This window comes from Scyliorhinus canicula, chromosome 21, assembly GCF_902713615.1.
Source record: "Scyliorhinus canicula chromosome 21, sScyCan1.1, whole genome shotgun sequence".
Lineage (NCBI taxonomy): Eukaryota > Metazoa > Chordata > Chondrichthyes > Carcharhiniformes > Scyliorhinidae > Scyliorhinus > Scyliorhinus canicula.
The window spans coordinates 37,306,709-37,329,532 of record NC_052166.1 but is presented as its reverse complement, the minus strand read 5'-3'; the positions used below and the strand labels follow the sequence as shown (position 1 = coordinate 37,329,532).

The following is a 22,824-nucleotide window of genomic DNA, read 5'->3' as shown; positions in this document are numbered from 1 at the left end:
AAATACATACAAGCTGTGTGTCTACTAAAGCTGTAATTAAGGTGTCATAAAAGGTGAGGTAATGATTGATTTTAATCATTTACTTATTCACAGAGAGATGGGTAATGTGTATTTTTGGATAGCTGGAGATTCCCTGGCGAGTAGATCATTTGTGGAGATTGTATTTAGTCCTAGCTAAGCAGATGATGGGATATATTCGTGGAATACAGATGATGTAATTAATGGTAGGAACGAGGTTTGTCTGTAGTTTGCATTTTTTGCCAAATGCTGTTAGGTTAAGCAGAAGAATCTAACATGGCAGAAGGAGTTTCAAGTTATTCCTGAAAAGGATCTCTCTCTTGTTACGACACCCTAGCCTAGTTCACTAAAAGTAAAAGAATACAATTCTTTGTTTCAGATAGACATCTTCCAGTAGTTAGATTGTTTGAGTCTAGGCTTTCAGTCGGACGTTCTTGTTTTCAGACTGTAATGGTTTTCAGATTGTATATTCATCACCATCTCAAGACTTCTCTGCAGTCTCAGAAATAGCAAGCAGGAAACCTTTTTTTTTGCGAAAGAGAGAGAGCAACTCGCAGCTTCTTCGCTTAGCATCTGACGCCTTTCTCACTGGGATCTCTGAAAACACTCCACCTGGCTGAACCCGATCACTGTCTGTTGCTGGGTTGGATAGAGTCCTTAGCCAATCCATTGGCTACAGGCCAACCAATCAAACCAAATCCCTCCGATCACTCGGCTGCCAAAAAGTCTGAGTTCTTCTGTTCAAAATCTGAATCTTCCATATATTAAAAATGATAATAGCAAAGTGAAAAAAAATGGAAAATAAGGGAATCAACAAGAAGGGGCCTTGCACTCTCCAAAGGTCTGCAAGTAACCTGTTTTGTTAACTTTATACGTGGCATTTGAACTGTATTGGGTTGCTTAATTGGAAATAGTGGCAGGTGTAGATAGTAAGTTAATTTTTTCCTTTTATTTATTATAATCTTTAGTAGGCTTACATTAACACTGCAATGAAGTTACTGTGAAAGCTCCTAGTCGCCACATTCCGGCGCCTGTTCGGGTCCATAGAGGGAGAATTCAGAATGTCCAAATTACCTAACAGCACGTCTTTCAGGACTTGTGGGAGGAAACGGAAGCACCCGGTGGAAAGCCACGCAGCCACCGGAGACTGTGCAGCCAGACAGTGACCCAAGCCAGGAATCAAACCTAGGATCCTGGAACTGTGAAGCAACAGTGCTAACCACTATGCTCCCGTGCTGCCCATAAGAACTGTTTAACTGACAATTTAACTGATAATTATAAAGTTGTTTCTTTGATGGTAATGCGGTTAATTCTGAGTTTAAATTAAAGTTTATTTTAAAAGAAAAGATCCCTATTTGGCAGTGAAATCACTCCTGGGTGAAGTATCATGTCCTTACGGTTTGTCCTTACGTATAAGGTGGGTGGGGGGGGGGCATTAAGTTGCTCTGCTGATCGGCATGTCCTTTAAAGATGGAGCCCTGATCTCTCTGCTGGCCTTGCCAGCTCAGTTGCCCCACCCTGCCATAGTAACGGCAAAATCTCCACCCTCATCTTTTCCTCTCAGAGAGGCCCAAGATCTGGAGTGAAAAATCGGTCTGTGTAGCTGGAGAGCTACGGGCCTGTTTGCAATCAGAGCCTGGCATGTTGGAAAAAAATATGGTACGGTTTCATCCAGAGACTGCACAAGCCTAATTAGTACTAATGCTGTGAAGGATGAATTCCTGAACTGTATGAGGTTTTCTTTTTACAAATATTTTTATTGAAGGCATTTCTCATATGTTCAAAATACAAAAGCCAAACCTCGGCAACTGGCGTGAGGCTTTTTCTCAAAGTATGTTGAGGAACCAGCTAAGAAATCAATGGGCTATTATAAATCTAGTATTATGTCATGAGAAAGGGCTGATTAATAATCTGTTTGTAAAGGAGCCTTTCAGGAAGAGTGACCACAATATAATAGAATTTTACATAGTTTGAAAGCAATGTTCAGTCTGTAATTAGGGTCTCGAATCTAAACAAAGGAAACAACGAAGGTATGAGGGAAAGTTGGTTGTGGTAGATTGGAAAACTACATTAATAATAATCATAATAATAATCGTGTATTGTCACAAGTCAGCTTCAATGAAGTTACTGTGAAAAGCCCTAGTCGCCACATTCCGGCGCCTGTTCGGGGAGGCCGGTAAAGGAATTGAACCCGCGCTGCTGCCTTGTTCTGCATTACAAGCCAGCCGTTTAGCCCACTGTGCTAAAGCAGCCCCTAAAAAGTATGCTGGTAACAGGAAATGGCTAGCATTAAACAAATTAATACATGACTTGCAATAAATGTATATTCCTTTAAGGAACAAAAGCTCAACAGGAAAAGCGATGCAAGCGTGGCTAACGAGAGAAGTTAAAGATTGCATTAGATCAAAAGACGGGATTTATAAAGTGGCCAAAAAAGTAGGAAACCTGAGGATTGGGAGCATATTAGAATTCGGCAGAGGACCAAGAAACTGAATGAAAACTGAGAAAATAGAATGTGAGAGTAAACTAGCCAAAGGGCCTGTTCTGTGCTGTACTGTTCTATGTTCTTGCAATTTTAGCATGGCCAATCCACCTAGCTTGCACATTTTTGGCATGTGCAAACTCCACACGGACAGTGACTCAGCCGGGATCAAACCTGGGACCTCGGCGCCATGAGGCTACAGGGCTAACCCATCGCGCCACAGTTCTGCCACCCCCAGATTCACAATTGATTCTCCATAGTTACTCTTAAAATGTCGTATTCATTGTTGGCAGTTCTGTATTATTAAATGTAAAACTTGTATATTGAGCTGCTGTTTCACATTACATGACAGTCCTATTCTGACACCTTGTTAAAGGGTGTAATTCCGGATTATTTCATTATTTTATATCTTCACACCCATTGTTAGCATTTGCGGAATTGCATGCCAGGGCTTGAAAGATTAACAGTATTAAAGCTCAATATTAAACTGTTTTAACAAAGTCATCTCCACTCGTTCAAAACCTAACATGACCTCGGATAGGAAATTAAATTAAAAACTTCCACTTCAGAAACAGGAGCCCTAACTGCTGAGCCAAAAACACGGTCAGACAGAATGTCACTGGAAGCCTTGCAGTAACATTTCCCAGGTAACTATGTAACAGACTGAAAACATGCTAAAAAATGACAATGCTGGGCACAGCTCAGCTGACCAATATGCAAAACGTGCAGACACATTCCATTCCATACACCTGCAACATTTTACTGGCTCCTGTATACATGAGTGTAATTTAGTCGCCAGCTAATGCCATTCTTGTCGAACAATTGAAGTCCCGATAAAGCTAGAAGCAAATGTCCCTGAGGTACAGGAACCAATACAGTCTTAGCCGTAGCTACACGGGAGAACCTTGGAAGAGGGGGTGGATAGCGGTGGGGGAGGTGATTGGGGAAAAAAAAGAAGCATTTTTGAAGGACATTAGCCCTGGTGTGAAGAGACGATGTGGAGTGGAATGGTGACCCATTCTCCACCATCCCGCGACCCATCTGCGGGTCGCAACCCCGACTTTGAAAATTACTGTTGTAGATAGTACACACATCTGCCACTGTTTGTCGGTGGTAGAAGGATCAAATGTTTGTGGAAGGGGTAGCAATCAAGCGAGCTGCTTAGTCCTGGATGATGTCGAGCTTCTTGAGTGTTGTGTTGGTGCTGCACTCCAGGCAATTGGAGAGTATTCTATTACACTCCTGACCTCTGCCTGTAGATGGTGGACAGCTTTGGGGTATCAGTTATTGAGGTGAGTTACTCGCCATAGGGTTCATAGCTTTTGACCTGCTCTAGTAGCCACAGTATCAATATGGCTAGTCCAGTTTAGTTTCTGATCAGTGGTAAGCCCCCAGCATGTTGATTGTGGGGGCTTCAGCGATGGTAATACATTTGAATGTCAAGGGGCAATGGTTAGATCCTCTCTTGTAGGAGATGGTCATTGCCTGGCACTTGTGTGGCATGAATGTAACTTACCACTGTCAGCCTAACCCTGGATATTGTCCATGGCTTGCTGCATTTGGACATGGACTGCTTCGGTATCTGAAGAGTTGTGAATGGTGATTCCTAGCCTTTGATCTGATCTTTTTCATCCAGAGTGTTGAAAGAGGTGGCTGTAGAAGCATAGAATTTACAGTACAGAAGGAGGCATTCGGCCCATCAAGACTGCACCGGCTTAGAAAGAGCAACCCACCCAAGCCCACACCGCCAACCTATCCCCGTAACTCCACCTAACCTTTTTAGGACACTAAGAGGCAATTTAGCTTGGCCAATCCACCTAACCTGCACATCTATGGACTATGGGAGGAAACCGGAGCTACCAGAAGAAACCCACGCAGACACTGGGAGAACGTGCAGACTCCACACAGTCAGTGGCCCAAACCGGGAATTGAACCTGGAACCCTGGAGCTGTGAAGTAACAGTACTAACCACTGTGCTACCATGCCACCCTATAGAGATAGTGGATGCATTGATGGTCATCTTCCAAAATTCTGGTTCTGGAACAGTTTCTGAAGATTAGAAGGTAGCAAATGTAACCCCACTATTTAAGATAGGAGAGCGAACAGGTGACTACAGAACTGTTCGCCTGATATCAGTAGTTGGGAAAATGCTAGAATTTATTATAAAGGATGTGAGAACTGGACAGATAGAAAATAATGATAGGACTGAACAGAGTCAAAATAGATTTATGGAAGGGAAATTATGTTTGGATTGGATGGATTGGATTTGTTTATTGTCACGTGTACCACGGTAGTGAAAAGTATTTTTCTGCAAGCAGCTCAACAGATCATTCAGTACATGGAAGAAAAGGGAATTAAACAAAATTCAAGAAAATACATGAGAATACGTAATAGGGCAACACAAGATATACAATGTAACTACATAAGCATTGGCATCGGTTGAAGCATATAGGGTTAATGAGGTCAGTCAATAAGAGGGTCATTTAGGAGTCTGGTGACAGTGGGGAAGAAGCTGTTTTTGAGTCTGTTCGTGCGTGTTCTCAGACTTCTGTATCTCCTGCCCGATGGAAGAAGTTGGAAAAGTGAGTAAGCCGGGTGGGAGGGATCCTTGATCATGCTGCCCGCTTTCCCCCCAGCAGCGGGAGGTGTAGATGGAGTCCATGGATGGGAGGCAGGTTCGTGTGATGGACTGGGCGGTATTCACGACTCTCTGAAGTTCCTTGCGGTCCTGGGCGGAGCAGTTGCCATACCTGCTGTGATGCAGCCCGATAGGATGCTTTCTATATTTGAAAAACCTGTTGTAGCGTTTTGAGAATGTAACTAGCACAACAGATAAGGGGAAAGCTGTGGATGTGTATTTGGATTTTCAGAAGACTTTTGATAAGGTCTCGCATAAGAGGTACGTCAGGAAAATGAGAGCATATAGAATTGGGATAATATTCTGGCATAGATTGAGAATTGGTTAACAGACAGGAAATAGAGTAGGAATACATGGGTCATTCTCAGGTGTGATTTGTGAGGATTGGATTGAATTGAATTTGTTTATTGTCACGTGTACCGAAATACAGTGAAAAGTATTGTTCTGAGTCCAGTTCAGACAGGTCGTTCAGTACATGAAAAGAAAATACATGGGGCAAACTACACAATATAAATACATAGACACAGGCATCGGGTGAAGCATGCAAGAGTGTAGTACTGCTTAGTAGAGAAGATATGTGAAGAGATCAGATCAGTCCATAGAGGGTCATTTAGAGTCTAGTAACAGTGGGGAACAATTTGTTAGTGTGTCTTCTCAGGTTTTTGTATCTCCTGCCTGATGGAAGAAGTTGGAAGAGTGAATAAGCCAGGTGGGAGAGGTCTTTGATTATGCTGCCCATTTTCCCAAGGCAGCAGGTGGTGTAGACCGAGTTAATGGATGGGAAGCGGGTTTGTGTGATGGACTGGGCGTGTTCATGGCTCTCTGTAGTTACTTATGGTCCTGGGCCGAGCAGTTGCCATACCAGGCTGTGATGCAGCCAGAAAAGATACTTTCTACGATGCATCTGTTAAAGCTGGTAAGAGTCAATGTGGACATACCGAATCTCCTTAGTTTCCTGAGAAAGTATAGGCGCCGTTATGCTTTGTTGGTCATAGCATCGACATGGGTGAACCAGGACAGATTGTTTGTGATGTGCACACCTAGGAATTTGAAGCTGTTAACCATCTCCACCTCGACCCCGTTGATTCAGGCATGGGATATAATACTTGGCTTCCTGAAGTCAATGACCAGCTCTTTAGTTTTGCTGACATTGAGGTAGAGATTGCTATAGTTAGACCAGTCCACTAGGTTTTCTATCTCCCTCCTGTATTCTGACTCATCGTTGTTCGAGATCCGACCCACTACAGTCGTGTCATCAGCAAATATTGCCATTCCTTTCTCTTGGAATGAGTTATTCCCCCCACCCCTCCCATTCTGTCTCCCCCTCTCATGCTTTGACTGCTTTCCCCTGGTTCCTGGCTATTCTTCTCCTTGTTTGTTGGCCACAAACAAGTCCCGGAACAATCGGGTGAATGACTCCCACGTTCTGTGGAAGCCGTCGTCTGACCCTCGGATGGCGAATTTATTTTTCTCCATTTGGAGAGATACCGAGAGGTCGGACAGCCAGTCTTCAGCTTTAGGTGTTGATGCTGACTGCCAGCCTAACAGGATTCTACCTCGGGCGATCAGGGAGGCAAAGGCAAGGGCGTCTGCCCTCCTCCCCAGAAATAGATCTGGCTGGTCTGGAACCCCGAAAACTGCCGCTTTTGGGCATGGCTCCACCCTCACCCCCACCACTTTGGACATTGCCTCGAAGAAGGCAGTCCAGTACTCCACAAGTCTGGGGCAAGACCAGAACATGTGGGCGTGGTTGGCCGGGCCTCCTTGGCACCTTTCACATCTATCCTCCACCTCCGGGAAGAACCTACTCATACGGGTTCTTGTTAAGTGGGCTCTATGTACCTCTTTTAGTTGCGTCAGGCTGAGCCTTGCGAACATGGAGGTGGAGTTGACCCTATGCAGTGCTTCGCTCCAGAGTCCCCACACTATCTCGATCCCTAGGTCCTCCTCCCATTTCCTTTTTGTTGCGTCCAGTACGTTGTCGGCCCCTTCTACCAGTCGGTCGTTCGTGTCGCTACAGTTTCTTCTCTCTAATATCCTTGCGTCCAGTAACTCTTCCAGTAATGTCTGTCATGGCGGTTGTGGGTAAGTCCTTGTCTCCTTTCGTCGGAAGTTTCTGAGCTGCAGGTACCTTAGCTTGATCCCCCTGGCCAGCTGGAATTTCTCCGTCAGTTCGTCCAGTGTTGCGACCCTGCCGTCGGTGTATAGGTCCCTGACTATCAGTGTCCCCTTGTCCTGTCTCCACCTTTTGAAGATGGCGTCGGTCAGTGCTGGTGTGAACTTATGGTTGTTTCAGATGGGAGCTTTGTCTGATATTTTGGTTAGGCCAAATTGCTACCGTAGCTGGTTCCTGGACTGGAGGGTGGCTATCACCACCGGGCTGCTGGAGTGTGTTTTGGGTGGCGATGGGAGTGGTGCCGTGGCAAGGGCCTGGAGGGAGGTCCCCTTACAGGAGGCCTCTTGCGTGCGCACCCACTCGGCTTCTGGCTCCTTGATCCATCCCCTTATTCGCTCGGGCCGTCACTGCCCAGTGGTAGAATTGTAGGTTTGGGAGGGCAAGCCCTCCCCTTGATTTTGTTTTTTGTAAGACCTTCTTTGTGATCCTAGCATTCTTCCCTCCTCTCCACACTCCCACCCATATGAATGCCATGATTAGTTTGTCTATTGCTTGGAAAATGGCCTTGGGATGTAGATCGGGATGGCTCTGAATAGGAAGAGATACCTGGGCAGCACGTTCATTTTGACCGTCTATACTCTCCCCGCAGGGGAGAGTGGGAGTGTGTTCCATTTTTGCAGGTCCTTTTTTACTTCCTCTGTCAGACTGCTGAGGATCCCTTCCCGTCGTGGGCTATTTAGATCCCCAGGTAGCGGAATTTGAGTCGGGCTTGTTTAAACGGCAGTCCCATTAGTGCTGCCCACCTACTTGTGGGTGTACCGGGAAGATCTCGCTTTTGCTCTTGTTCAGTTTGTAGCCCGAGAAGGCGCCAAACTCTTTCAGGAGCGCGATGATTCCGTCCATGCTGCTTTGTGGGTCCAAGATGTAGAGGAGCAGGTCATCTGCATAGAATGAAACTCTGTCACCCCTTCGAACCCCCCTCCAGCTTTTTGTCGCTCTGAGCGCAATTGCTAGTGGCTCAATCGCTGGGGCGAACAGCAGCGTTGTCTGGTGCCCTTGTGCAGCTGGAAGTATCGGGAGTTGGTGTTGTTTGTCCGTACGCTCGCCATAGGAGCGTTGTATAGGAGTTTTACCCAGGAGGTGAATACTGTTCTAAGCCCGAACCGCTCCAATACCTCTGAGCTTTTTCCATTCGACTCTGTCGAAGGCCTTTTCAGCGTCTAAGGAGATGATCACCTCTGGTGTTCTCTCCCCGGATGTTGGAGCATGATGTTGGAGGTAAGCTGTCTACCTTTGACAAAGCCCGTCTTTGGTTGATGTTGGTCTTCTGTGACCACCTCTGGCACGCAGTCTTCTCGCCCTTTGGCTAGAATCTTGGCCAGTATTTTGGCATCTGCATTCAGCAGTGAAATGGGTCTGTATGACCCACATTCCTTTGGGTCTTTATCTTTCTTAGGTATCAGCGAGATTGAGGCCTGTGCTAGTGTGGGTGGCAGTGTGCCCTTGGCCAGCGAGTTTGTGAACATCTCCCGCAGGTGCGGGGCCAGTGCTCTCGCAAATTCTTTGTAGAAGTCCGCCAGGAATCCGTCCAGTCCCGGTGCCTTCCCCGCCTGCATGGAGCTTATGCTGTCCATGATCTCACCCAGTGCTCGTGGTACTTCCAGGCCCCGTTTTCTGCCCTCCCCCACGACTGTTTCATCCCGGCCTCCCCCGTTGGGGGCTCTGAGGTGTAGAGCCCTTGGTAAAAGGCCCTGAATGCTTTGTTGATCTTTTCTGCCTCTGTTTGTAATGCGCCTCTAGTATCCCTGATTTGCGCAATTTCTCTGGTGGCTGCCTGCTTTCTCAGCTGGTGCCAGCTGTGAACGCGCCCTGCCCTCCGGGGTTCCCCCTTGTTAGGGGCCGACCAGGATGGTCGCTGTCACTGCTCTCTCTATGCGGTCGGGCCCCTGCGCCCCGGTGCTTCCCTCCGTCCAGGGGGCCCCCGCCATGGTCACCCGCTGTGCAGGCTTTGTCTCCGTATTCGCATAGGGTCCCACGTGCTTGGCAGAGTTGAAGCACTGCTTTCCTGGTGGAGAGCAGATCAAAGTTCCTTTGTAACTCCTCTCCGCCAGGAGCTCTACGGCCGGGGCCTCGGAGTATTTACAGTCTACCTCCAGTATGGAGTTGACCAGCTGCTGCCGAGCTGCCCTTTCACCCCTATCTCTTCGTGCTTTGAAAGCGATGGTTTCCCCTCTTAATACGGCCTTTAGCACTTCCCAGAACGTGGAGGGCGAGACTTCCCTGTTCTGATTGTTCTACGTGTATTCTGCTATGGCCCGCAATATCTTTTCGTTGAAGGCCTTGTCAGCTAGTAGGGCAACGTCCAACCTCCTTGTGGGGCGTTGGGCCCTCACGTCCATGTAATGTGGAGCGCGGTCTGATATCACAATTGCGGAGTATTCCACTTTGTCTATCCCCGGAAGCACTGTTTTCCCCACCACAAAGAAGTCAATTTTGGTGTATACGTTTTCCACTGGGGAGAAGAAGGAAAAATGGATTTCTGCCATGGTCTTCTTGATGAAGCTTGGGTCATCCCAGTTGGGCGCATACACGTTAACTAGTACTACCGAGGGCAGCACGGTGGCACAGTGGTTAGCATTGCTGCCTACGGCGCTGAGGACCCGGGTTCGAATCCCGGCCCTGGGTCACTGTCTGTGTGGAGTTTGCACATTCTCCCCGTGCCTGCGTGGGTTTCACCCCCACAACCCAAAGATGTGCAGGATCGGTAGATTGGCCACTCTAAATTGCCCCTTAATTGGAAAAAATAATTGGGTACTCTAAATTTAAAAAAAACAAAAAAAACAAAAAAAAAACTAGTACTACCGGTACCCCATCCAGGGTCCCGCTAACCATAACGTACCGTCCCCCTGGGTCCGCAACCGTCTTTTTCGCCCTAAACATCGTCCATTTGCTGACCACCCCCCCCTGGCCCTCGTCCTGTAACAGAAATGGTAGGTCTGTCCACCCAGCCCTTAACTGCAGTTCTGCTGTCTCAGGAGCATCTCTTGAAGGAAGATTATGTCTGCCTTCATGTTTCTTAGGTGGTTGAGGACTCTGGATCTTTTCACTGGGCCGTTGAGTCCCCTTACATTCCAGGTGACTATCCTGGTGGGGGCCTCTGTCCCCTCGCTCATGTGGGATTAACCATATTCACCTGTGAACACGCCCCTGCCCTCCGGGGTTCCCCCTTTTTAGGGGGCCGTCCAGGGTGGTCGCTGTCACTGCTCTCTCCATGCGGTCGGGCCTCTGTGCTGCTGGGCCTCCCTCCATCCAGGGGCTCCCGTCATGGTCACCCGCTGTGCAGCTGCCACGTAGGTCCCTTCGCCCAGAGGCTGTACTGGGGGAATGCTTGCAGCGATTCCTTGTTCTGAGCCCTTGATTGTGGCACTCTGTAGCCCTATTGCTGTTCCTTTTCTAGCCTTGTTTGTCCCTCTGTCCCTGTGTTCCAACCCCCCCCTGTGCCCCCCATCCCTCCTTTTCCTTCCCCTTTCTCCCCTATCCCATATATCCCTCCCTTGTCCCTCTTTTCCCAGCTCCTGTCCCCATTTGCCCTCCCGCCTCTGTTGAGTGGTCCCACCCGCCCTCTGCCTGGCGCCGTCCCCTCCGTTGGGAGCGCGCTGCGGCCCTGCTTTTTTGCATGTCCCCGGTGCCAGCTTTCTTGCTAGTGTGGCGACTCCCCTCTAGGGAGTTACTGTCTCACTTCTCCCCTGCTCAGCCTCTGCGTTTTTTCGCCCACTCTTCCCCCGATCCTACCCTGCACTCCCCCTGTTTGCTCACCTTTCTCCGCTACACTCATACCCTTGTGCTGGGGCCTGGTTCCCCAGTTCGTTGTCGGTTCGTTGGGTAGCGGTTTGCTTTTTGTTCAGGGTGCGCTTGCCATGTTGGGCGGGGGGGCCTGGCCTTGCCTCACCCCCCCCTCTCCTTCGGCGTGTTGTTGCCCCTTACCAGGGGCCCCGTGTTTCTACCCTCGCTGTCGGTTTTCCAGCCCATGTTCTTCGATAAATTTGTTTGCGTCGGCGGGGGTTGTGAAGAAATACACTCTTTCTTGTTATGTGACCCAGAGTACAGCATACCAAAGCGCACCTTATTCCTGTGAAGGGCTGCTTTTGCTCTATTGAATTGGGCCTGTCTCCTGGTGAGGTCTGCCCCAATGTCCTCGAACAATATAATGAGGTGTCTTTCCCATCTGTTTTGCCTGGCCCACCGCAGGATTGTTCCATGTCTTTGTACCGGTGCAGTTTGGCTAAAACTGCCCTCGGGTGTTTCCCCCGCCCTGGGTTTTGGGCGCAGCGACCAGGGCGCTCTGTCCATTTCTGCTGGGTTGGGGAAAGATTCCCTCCCCACTAAGTTGCCCAGCATCTCGGCCACGTAGGCCGTGGGATTTCTACCCTCGATCCCCTCTGGTGGGCCCACTATCCTGACATTTTGTCGTCTTGAGCGGTTTTCCTGGTCGTCCACCCTGCCCTTCAGCCTCTCCTGCATTGTGCCCAGTCTCACCACCTCTTTCTCCAGAGCCGTGATCCGGTCATTAATGTCAGTCGCAGCCCTCTCCAGCTCCTTAATGGTGGCCTTTTGGGTTTCCTGTTTCTCCTCTTGGGCTTCCAGTTTCTCCCCTGCTCTGCTCAGGGCGAGCTGCACCTCTGCCAGGGCCTTGGCCATTGCTGCCTGTACTACGGCCTCTATGTCTGCTCTGGTGCCTGCCTTGCTTTCTTGCTGGTGTTCCCTCAGCGCCTCAGCAAAGGCTGCCTTCCAGTTCCCCTCTGGCCCAGGGGGAAAAAGCTCCTGTCTGCCCAGTTCTTTTAGTTGCGGCGAGGCTTCCATTCTGCCGCTTTGTGTGCTAATTAGCTCGTCTGAGTGGGCTCATGTATTGCCCCGTTTGTTTTTGGTGCCCTTTCTCCCTCTGCTTTTTGGCATTTTTTTTTCTTTTCCCTTTTTTTCTCCACCCTTATCCCCCCCCCCCCCCCCCCCCCCCCCCCCCCCCCCCTCCCTCTTTCTCTACCCTCCCCGCCCTACTGAAGAGACTCTTTTCGGGTAAGTTTGGTTTTCTTTTTTGAGGAGAGAGGGAGTGTTCTGTCCCTGTAACAGTTTTCTTTTTCGAAGTCTTTCTTTTCTTTTATTGTTACTGGCTCGGACCCCTCTCCTCCTGCCCCTCGTTTTGCTACACCGCGTTGTTGCCCCATACCCCGCTGCTGCCTGCATTCTGCTGTTCGGTGGGGGGGGGGCTCGGTCGGTCGGGACGGCTTGCAGGCCCACGCTCCACTGTGCCGTCTCCGGTCGCTTCCTGGTCTCCGGCCCTGGCTCCTCCCACGTACCTTTCCTCCCCCCGGGCCACAGTTTACCGCTCCGGACTCTTACGGCCTCCTCTCCTTTTCCCCAGGGGGGGGCTCTCCCCTCATGCCTCTCCTGCCGCACACTCCGTTCCCAAGCGCCCGGGTCTCCGCCCCCGCTCTGCCTCGGAGTCTGGGTCGCTGCTCTTCTTTCTCTCCTGCCGTGCAGGGGCCCAGTCCGCCAAGCCTGCTCACCCGGGCACGCGTTCTTCATGGGGGGAACGGGAGGCGACTGTGTTCCCCCCACTTCGGAGCTCCACTACGCGCGACCGCTCGCCTCCGCTGCCGGAAGTTGAATCAAATTTTGGAGCATTGATATGAGGTACCACAAGGGTGAGTGCTTTGGATGATTTGCATGTGGGGCTCAATTTTAATATTCTCAAGTTTGATGATGACGCAAAACTTGTAATGTGACGCAAAGAGGCTTCAAGGCGATTTTATACAGGCTGAATGCGCAAGAACATGAACAAAGAACAAAGAAAAGTACAGCACAGCAACAGGCCCTTCGGCCCTCCAAGCCCTCCAATTCCATGGCAGATGGAATTTAACATGCAAAACTGTGAAGTTATCCATTTTGCTAGGAAAAAGCAGAAATGCTGAGTATTAATTGATGAGAAATTGGGAACTGTTGATATCCTTGTTTATAAGTCACAGAATGCTAACAGAAATGATTGACAGGCAGCCACTTGGGCATGGCTGAGTGGAGTGCAGCTGGTTCAATGAGAGTGTGCCACTATGTTGAGGTGGAGGAGATGGGCTCCCCCCCTCGCCACCAACCCTGATGCACAGTGGTGGCCCTGCTGCAAAAGCCATTTTTTATTTCAAGTTTAAAAAAGGTTGGCGAGAGACAGCCTCTATTCTAAAGTCTGCTGTTACTTTCAAGTTTAAAGCCCTCTGGCCTTCCAGCTTAAGAGAGCCTGCCCAACGACCTTAACTACATAGTGAACCTTCCATCTGGCTATTAATTAATCGTTCCAAGGAAAATAACATTGCGCAACTGCTTTCCACCAGTTCGAGCCACTGACCTCCATTTGAGCTTGACAACAAGGTTCAGCACCCCATAGTGACTATCCCGATATGATCTACATTTTAGAAGATTATGATCTGACCCCGTGGAACATTTATTGGAATTTTGGTGCTGGGTTCTTCACTTTGTCTGGCAGGGTGGTTCAGGAAATGTTAAGTGCTATCTATATTTTTTTATTTCCTCTCCATTTAATGATGATTGTTTTTCCCTGTAGGAGTATGCACGGAGAGCAATGGATTTTCTGTGGGATAAGAGGCAGAGAGGCAGCGATCTTGTAGGGACAGTGATCAACATCCACAATGGTGATTGGATCAGACGGGGTGAGCATGGCACATTATCTAGCGTATCTCTGGGATACTGATGTAAATTGATCTTTAATTTTTTTTCTACTATGTTAAATTATTTCAATAACTGAGAAAACAAGGAGTGCACACATGGGGGTATAGAGCCCCCAATGCTTAAGTGGAGGGGGCGTCACCCGTGTGCAGGGTGGGAGGGTTTTTTTCTTTGCCTTTTGAAGGGTGCCCTGATCTCTGCGCTGCCGGCCTTTCTGGCTCCATTAGCCCCTGTCCCGCTACAGTGACAGTGGTCACCAAACCCCTTGAATTTATTTTCAGAGAGCTCAAAACCTAACAACATGGTGGGTTTCAGTCAGATCATGACACCCTGGAAAAAATATGGAAAAATTATATCCATTTTGTTTGTGTTTTTATAACATGTCCCCCACCCTGATCCATACTGTTCAACGTTTACATATAGATCAATAGAACGTTGGGAGCAGAGTTGCTTCACAGCACCAGGGACCCAGGTTTGATTCCTGACTTGGGTCACTGTCTGTGCGGAGTGTCTGCATGGGTTTCCTCCGGGCGCTGCGGTTTCCTCCCAAAGTCCCAAATGACGTGCTTGTTAGGTGAATTGTACATTTAGAATTCTCCCTCATTGTACCCAAACAGGCGTCGGAGTGTGGAGACTGGGGAATTTTCATAGTAACTTCATTGCAGTGTTATGTAAGCCTACTTGTGACACTAATTAAAAATTATTATTATTAAGGAATATTACGGGCCAGGGTTTAGCGAACCCCAAAGTGAATCATGGAGTTCACCTGACCCATAACTTTAAATAGATGTTGGTTATGGGGAGCACACGGGTCTACTTTATAGATGTGATGCAAACAGAGAGCTAAAGTACTTTTAAATTAAAACAATGTTTATTTATTAAACCAGTTAACACTTTGAGCCCACAGTAAATATCTTAACAACTATCAACACCCATAATCCCCCAAAGATTAAATAACCCTTAATCTTTCCTTGCAGCATCCCATAACACAGAGATTAGATTCAAATTCTCTATTGAGAGCAGTTATCACTTTGAAATCACCCAAATGATCTGGAGACAGTCTTTAGATTGCAGAGAGATCCTTATACAGCTGCTTGCTTTTCCTGCAGCTATCCAGCTCTCAAAATGAAACTAAAACACACCCTGTAGCAGACAGCCCAAAGCGAAAGTAAAAGCAGACAAACAGCCCAGCTCCACCCACTCTCTGACATCACTGCAGCTATCTGACAAACACCCATTTCTTAAAGGTACTCGCACATGACAGGAATCAAAGGATGCCGTCTATAATTGGTTCTGCACTTTGTACCCATTTAACTTCCTCCCTGGTGTTTGTTACGACATTCTGGGTCAGTGTGCGGTCAATAATAGCCCTACTTGACCCGGAGTCGCAACACAGTTGAAATGAACTTTAATTTTAAAGTACTCGAGATCTTCAGCTGCCCGATAACTACAGACACCAGGTTTATAAATTTAAACACAATCGACTTCTTGCTATTAACAGTAACTAATTAAATAGGCAGCAAATATAACTAATCTCAAACAAACCCCCCTTCCCTTTTAACTCGCTCCACCCACTGCACAAATGGATGCATACAAACACAGGGGAAAGAAGGATATAATGTGTAATGTAATGATGAAAGTAAAAGATAAGAATCTTTGTTTCAGATGGATGTCTTCCAATTAGTTTCTTCTTCATTTTAGGTTTTCAGATGGATGTTATCTTTTCTTTCTGCTTGTAATGGTTTTCGCTGTCGACTCACAGAAATAGCAGGCAGCTAGCATTCGAGAGAGAGAGAGAGACAGCTTCTTTCAGGGTCTAGAAACTTCTGCCTTCAGACAGTAGGCAGCAGGGCAGAGAGAGAGTTGCCTCCATCTAGAGAGTCCAATGGTTACTCCTGGCTTTGCTTCGAAAGTCCCCACCTGACGGGAACCAATCACTGATGGTTGCCGGACAGAATAGTCTCCCTGCCCAATCCGTTGGCCATTACCCAACCAATTGAAACAAACCCGCTCCAATCTCTTGGATGTCATAAAGTCTGGGTTCTTCTGCCAAAAATACAATACTTTATAATACAGTGTACTATTTTGAGTTCCTTACTTTCATGGACCAAAAACAATAAAGACAATATGAAAGAAACAGGAACTAAGGGAATCAACAGGAAAGTCCGTTGCACTTTCAAACCAGTCTTTAAATGTTAAAAAAGTACCATAGTTAGCTACATTATTTTAGTTGAACCGCATAATATGTAATCTGACAGGGTTAATTAAAAAAGTAAAAGGATTAATTAAAGACCTCATAGTGAAAGATCCTCTAGACAAGAGTGATCATAACTTCATAGTTTGAAAGTCAGAAATGTGGACCCATACTTAGTGTATTAAACTTAAATAAAGGCAGTGATAATGTTATGAACACAGAGTTGACTAAAGTGGACTGAGTAAATTGGTTAAAAGGGAAGATATAGAAGCAGTGACAGACTTTTCAGGGTGATATTTCATAACTCTGAACAAAGATATTTTCCATTGAGGAAGAAAAATTCCACCAGAAGGATGCACCATCTGTGGTTAACTAAGGAAGTTAAGGATGGTATCAAATTGATATATTAGTAGCAGGCCAATGATTGGGAAAGGATTTAGAAACCAACAACGGATGCCAAAAAATAAAGAGGGGGAATTTAGAGTATGAGCGAAAACTAACCAAAAATACAAAATAAGACCATAAAAGCTTCCACAAGTTGATATAAAAAGGAAAAAAGTGGCTAAGACGAGCATTTTTCCATTAGCAAGTGTGGCCGTGGAATTAATAATGGGAGACAAAGAAATGGCAGAGGTCTTTAACAAAACATTTTGTATCTGCCTTCACAGTAGAAGACACAAAAAAGGACCCCAAGAATAGTAGAAAATCAAAAGTCCAAAGGGAGAGAGGAACTTGAGGCACAGTGGTTAACACTGCTGCCTCACAGTGCCAGAGACACGGGTTCAATTTCGACCGTGGGCAACTATGTTAAGTTTGCACGTTTTTCCCGTGTCTGCATGGGTTTCCTCTAGGTGCTCTGGTTTCCTCCCACAGTCCAAAGATGTGCAGGTTAGGTGGATTGGCATCGCTAAAATTGTCCCTTCATGTCCAAAGATGTGCAGGTTAGGTGAGATTACGGGGATAGAGTGGGGGAGTGGGCTTAGGTGGGGTGCTGTTTCAGAGGGTTAGTGCACTTAATGGGCTGAATGGCCGCCACTACCCTGTAGCGATTCTATGAAACACTATCGCAAGAGAAAAGGTACTGAGAAAACTGAGAGGCTGATGGGCCCTTGGACCTGATGGCCTGATTCTGAGGCTCTTAGAAGAAGTGGTGGATGCATTGGTTATGATTTTGCAAAATACCCTGGATAATGGAAAGTCTCAGTGGACTGGAAAACCACAACACCTCTGTTCAAGAATGAAGGGAGACAGAAAGCAGGAAACGATAGGCCAGTTTGCCTATTGTCTATAATTGTCAATAATTAAAGAGGTAGCAGCAAGACATTCAGAGTTTTATATACTTCTAGTTCATAGAAGGTTTACTTGAATGATATCTGGGATGTGTCGATTATCTTATGACGAAAAGTTGAACAGGCTGTGCCTGTATCCATTGGAGTTTGGAAGAATGAGAGGTGATCTTATTGAAAGGATCTTATGAGGGACCTGACAGAGAGTGGATGCTGTAAGGATGATTCCTCTTGTGGGAGAGGCGAGAACGAGGCAACGTAGTTTAAAAATAAGGGGTCTCCCATTTAAGATGGAGATGAGAAGAATTTTTTCCTCTGAAGGCCATGAGTCTCTGGACCTCCCTTCCCTGGAGAGCAATGGAGGCAGGATCATTGAACATATTTTGGGCGGAGGTAGATAGATTCTTGGCCAACAAGAGTGTCAAAGTTTGTCGGGGGTAGGTGAAATATAGAGTTGAGGCCACAATCAGATCAGGTGAAGCAGGTGCAAGGGGCTGAATGGCCTACTCCTACTCCTGATTCGTATGTTTGTGTGACATTTTTAAAAAATCATAATACAATCAAAGCCAACATGTTTTTGTGAATTTGACAATTTATTAGAGTTCTTTGAGGATATAACAAGCACAGTGGATAACAAAATAGATGTAGAGCATTTGGATTTCCAAAAAACATTGATAAGATGCCACATAAGATTAAGAACTTGTAGTGTTCGGGCTACTGTTTCAAAATAGGGGGTCTTCAATTTAAGACAGACACGAGGAGGAATTTCTTCTCCCAGAGGCTGGTTAGTCTTTGGAATTGTCTTCGCCAGTGAGTAGAGGGGGCAAGCTTACTGAATATATTCAAGATTGAGTTGGGCAGGCAGGAAAGTGGAGTTAAGGCTACAGTCGGATCAACCATGATTGCATTGAGTAGCCGAGCAGGCTTGGGGGCTGAGTGGCCTACGCCTGCTCCTATTTCCTATATTCGTAAATTATTCAACCAATGTTGTTGAGCTGCAGATCAATGAACAGGCTGCCAACATGAAATAAGCAGCTAAAGCTTAATATGTCAACAGTTTGCAAAATGTTATTATATTCCCTAGTGGAATGCCAAATCTTTGTATCCCCGTAGACTGATTGTCAGTAATTTATATGGATAATTATACCTCTTGTTAGCTTAACATGGCACTAGATAACCCACAGTTATATTAGCCCGTGCATTTTGATGGGAAAAATAGGATTCCTAACTTTACCAAAAGAAAGCATGCAGCAGATTGTGGACATCTGAAACGGAAGTGCTAGAATGCGGCCAGACGGTGGCACAGTGGTTAGCACTCACCGTGCCGAGGACCTGGGTTCAATCCTGGCCCTGGGTCACTGTCCATGTGGAGTTTGCACATTCTCTCCATGTCTGCTTGGGTCTCACCCACACAACCCAAAGGTGTGCAGGGTAGGTGGATTCGCCATGCTAAATTGCCCCTTAATTGGGAAAAAAAAGAATTGGGTACTCTGAAATTTATATTTTAAAAAAAGAAAGTGCCAGAAACAATTCTATATAACTTTACAGCCTGACTCCCAAGTGAACCAGAACCAAACGATGTGGAAACCCACCCTCTGAGAGCATGATGTACAGTGTTTTAATAGTGCTCAAGATGTTCCGTTATTCCTTGTCACTTTACAAACTTGTTTTTCGATATTTTCACACTGGGTAATCGCATGTGTAAATTAGCACCATGTTGCTGAACTATCGACCACTTTTTGAGGTGTAACTAACAGATTCCATTGTATTCTAAGATAGTGGAGTGGGTGCTGGAATCGACTCGTACTATGAATATTTGTTGAAGGCCTATATCCTGCTGGGAGATGAAGTGTATTTGGAGAGGTTTAATACAGTAAGTCTTGTGCATTTGTTTTCTTTTTGAAGGTATTCAGTCCTATGATCTTGAAATACTGAAGGAAAAATCTGTTATTGTGTAGCTGACAGGCATGGAGAACTAATGTAGCAGGTGACACATCAGACATCAGACTCGGAGCCTTGGTACTGACCCCAAATCAGCTGGAAATTTACTGATTGTAAGCACAGGCCAGACACTTTACACTTCACAGATAATTGGAATACTGATAACTAAAGTATTGACAAGATTTCCACGTGGATCATTTGTCTATCCTCTGGTTAAGGAGTAATATGTCTTACCTGGAGACCAAAAAGGGGTTTAAAATTTTACTTACTGGCAGAGCTCCCATGTCATTGTCTGGTGAGTTTGGAAGTATGTAATGGTGAACATTGCAAGGTGCATGCTATATGCAAAACACATAGCAAATAGGATGGCAACCTACCAGCAACAGTCACTATTTTTGATGCCACTGATTAACATTACATCTGAAGCATCACTTTATACTATAAATAGAAAAGCATCAGATTCTCCAGGTGTGCTGGTGAATATTTATCCTTCATCCAACAGTAGGAACAACAAAATAGACTGGAACAAACCATTGTTGCAATGAATAGTTGCAAGATGCCCCCAGTCCAATTTGGATTGTTCATTTAATAGAACAGACTTGTTCCAGATTTATCAATACAATAATGTTGGAATTCTGCCAAAGGTTATTCTTCAGATTAAAGTAATGGCAATTGATTCAACGGGCATCTTCAGGCTTTTAAGTAAACAAAAGGGGGATCATCATGCTGTTTTAACAAAATGAAAGCCATTGCCAACCTTTTGGCAATGTAATCCAAAGGGGCTATATTAATTATGTAAAAGCAGAGGGTCTGCTGGTATCTCCTATAGGGCACACTCAAACTAACACTATTAAAATGTTGCTGCTGTGATGTTGCATATATGTCACATGATATTTATAACCAGGTGCCAACTATGGGTGTCAGAACTTTTACTCCGACCTTTCTGTGACTGTTTGGGGAATTGATTGTTGAATCTTGAAAGGGGGTTAAGGACGGTAACACAGTGGTTAGCACTGTTGCTTCACTGCGCCAGGGACCTGGGTTCAATTCCCGGCTTGAGTCACTGTCTGTGCAGAGGCTGCACGTTCTCCCCTTGTTTGCATAAGTTTCCTCCGGGTGCTCTGGTTTCCTCCCACAGTCCAAAGATGCGTAGGTTAGGTGGATTGGCCATGATAAATTGCCCTTAGTGTACAAAAACGTTAGATGGGGTTATTGGGTTACTGGATAGGGTGGAGGTATGATGCTCTTTAGTTAAGTAAGGTGCTCTTTCCAAGGGCCGATGCAGACTCAATGGGCCGAATGGCCTCCTTCTGCACTGTAAATTCAATGATCGAGGGGGGGGGAGACAAAAGGGGCCGGAAACAGGAGAAGCACTGGGGCCTATGATTTCTCTCCCTCGCCCTGGTTGCAGATACCGGTGGTTACATAGTACTTACAGGTCCAACAGGTTTACCCAGGTCGCGGTGCTCTGCATGATTTAATTTCCTTCCTTTCTCTGTTGTGCACTTACCTAACTTACTCTGATGATAACATTCCAGTGTCAGCCCCCGTGAGATTTTAACTCGCGACCCCTGGTTTACAAGACCAGCTCTCTTTTTTTTAAAATTTAAAGTACCCAATTAATTTTTTCCAATTAAGGGGCAAATTAGCATTGCCAATCCACCTAGCCTGCACATCTTTGGGTTGTGGGGGCGAAACCCACGCAAACACGGGGGGAATGTGCAAACTCCATATGGTCAGTGACCCAGAGCCGGGATCGAACCTGGGACCTTGGCGCAGTGAGGCAGCAGGGCTAACCCACTGCGCCACCATGCAGCCCTCAAGACCAGTTCTCTAACCCTTGAGCTATGGAGCCACTGTTACCCGAATTACTCTTAAATGCACTCCTGATGCGGTTCATTCGGTACAAAATATTTCAAATTTCTGTTTAACGCAGCCAGATGTTTTCCTAAAATCATTCCTGATCTTATGATGAGGAAAATTCAAATCCTACCAATCCGTTTTATCGAAGGAACTCATGAAATTGATTCTATTCTTTTGACACACTCCTTAATCTGACAACATTGCACAAGGTCACGGCATAGGATAGTGTAGATCTACAGTTATTTTTATATTAGCTGAAACAACTTGGGCGGGATTCTCCCGCAATCAGCGGGGTGGGCTGTACAGGCGCCAAAGAGTGGCGTGAACCACTCCAGCATCGGGCCGCCCGGAAGGTGCGGAGAATTCGGCAGCCGGCGTTGGAGCGGCGGGGCTGGATTCACGCCGCCCCCGGCGATTCTCCGACCCGGCGGGGGGGGGTCGGAGAATCCCGCCCCTTGTACCTAGAAAATGTAATCCAAGAAAAATAGTTCTCTTCTTGAATATTCTCTTCGGTGGTGCAATCAGCATTGTAATAGTTTGTGAATTAACATGCCTGAAATTATGAATTCCATTCAGATTTGGTGCATTTCTTTTTAATGCCTACTTAGAACCCTAATAATGTATTTTTCACGTTCATTTAATCTATTTGAATTAGGCTTAATTTAGTATTTTCAGCTGCCTAATTTGTTTACCAGACAGAAAAAAGATACACCAAACATTGGTGTATGATTGGTTTAATTTGTATGTGAATGTTCTTTTTTCAATATGGGAAGATGGATATTCGAAATCCAGGAAAGTCCTGTTATCTTCTTTCTGGTATATTAAATAGTGGTTCTGTTTAAATGAAGATGTAAGTGAAGGAGCAGATTCTGTTTGAAAATTGTGAAAAAGGGAAATGTTATTTTGACTTCTCAGAAAACAGTTTAGATTAATTAGGCTCTGAGAATTCTAAGAAATTCTAGAGAAAATAAACTGTTCCCCTTAAAGTTATCTTTGTTCATATGAGTTCCATTTTTATTTTGTCTGCCTGAAGTTAATTGGAATGAATGTCTGCTATCAACAAGGAGAAACTTAGTGCCAAAAGTAGAATAGAGCAATGGAAATGTTACAAAGACTGAGTGTCACTAAATTGTAACCAAATTCTGGCAGAGAAATTTGTGCCACTTAACAGACTAGAAGCAGGAGTGAGATGTGAGGTTATTCTAATAATATTAGATGGGGCAGCACGGTGGCTGATTAGCACTATTGCCTCACAGTGCCAGAGACCTGGGTTTAATGGGGCTGGTTTAGCACACTGGGCTAAATCGCTGGCTTTTAAAGCAGACCAAGGCAGACCAGCAGCACGGTTCAATTCCCGTACCAGCCTCCTCGAACAGGCGCCGGAATGTGGCGACTAGGGGCTTTTCACAGTAACTTCATTGAAGCCTACTCGTGACAATAAGCGATTTTCATTTCATTTCATTTCATTTCATTAATGCCGGCCTTGGGTGATTGTCTGTGTGGAGTTTGCACGTTCTCCCCGTGTCTGCATGGATTTCCTCCAGGTGCTCCATTTTC

At 46.2% G+C, this 22,824-nt stretch overlaps 1 protein-coding gene across 2 annotated transcripts in view; it reads left to right on the top strand.

Moving 5' to 3' along the window:
- LOC119955396 (ER degradation-enhancing alpha-mannosidase-like protein 3) overlaps window positions 1-22,824 on the top strand; it is an 83,698-nt gene that overhangs the window by 31,450 nt on the left and 29,424 nt on the right. For both annotated transcript variants that reach the window (XM_038781461.1, XM_038781462.1), the window contains 2 exons: window positions 13,862-13,967; window positions 19,239-19,336. In XM_038781461.1, coding sequence (XP_038637389.1) covers window positions 13,862-13,967; window positions 19,239-19,336 — 204 coding nt within the window. The remainder of the gene's footprint in view (window positions 1-13,861; window positions 13,968-19,238; window positions 19,337-22,824) is intronic.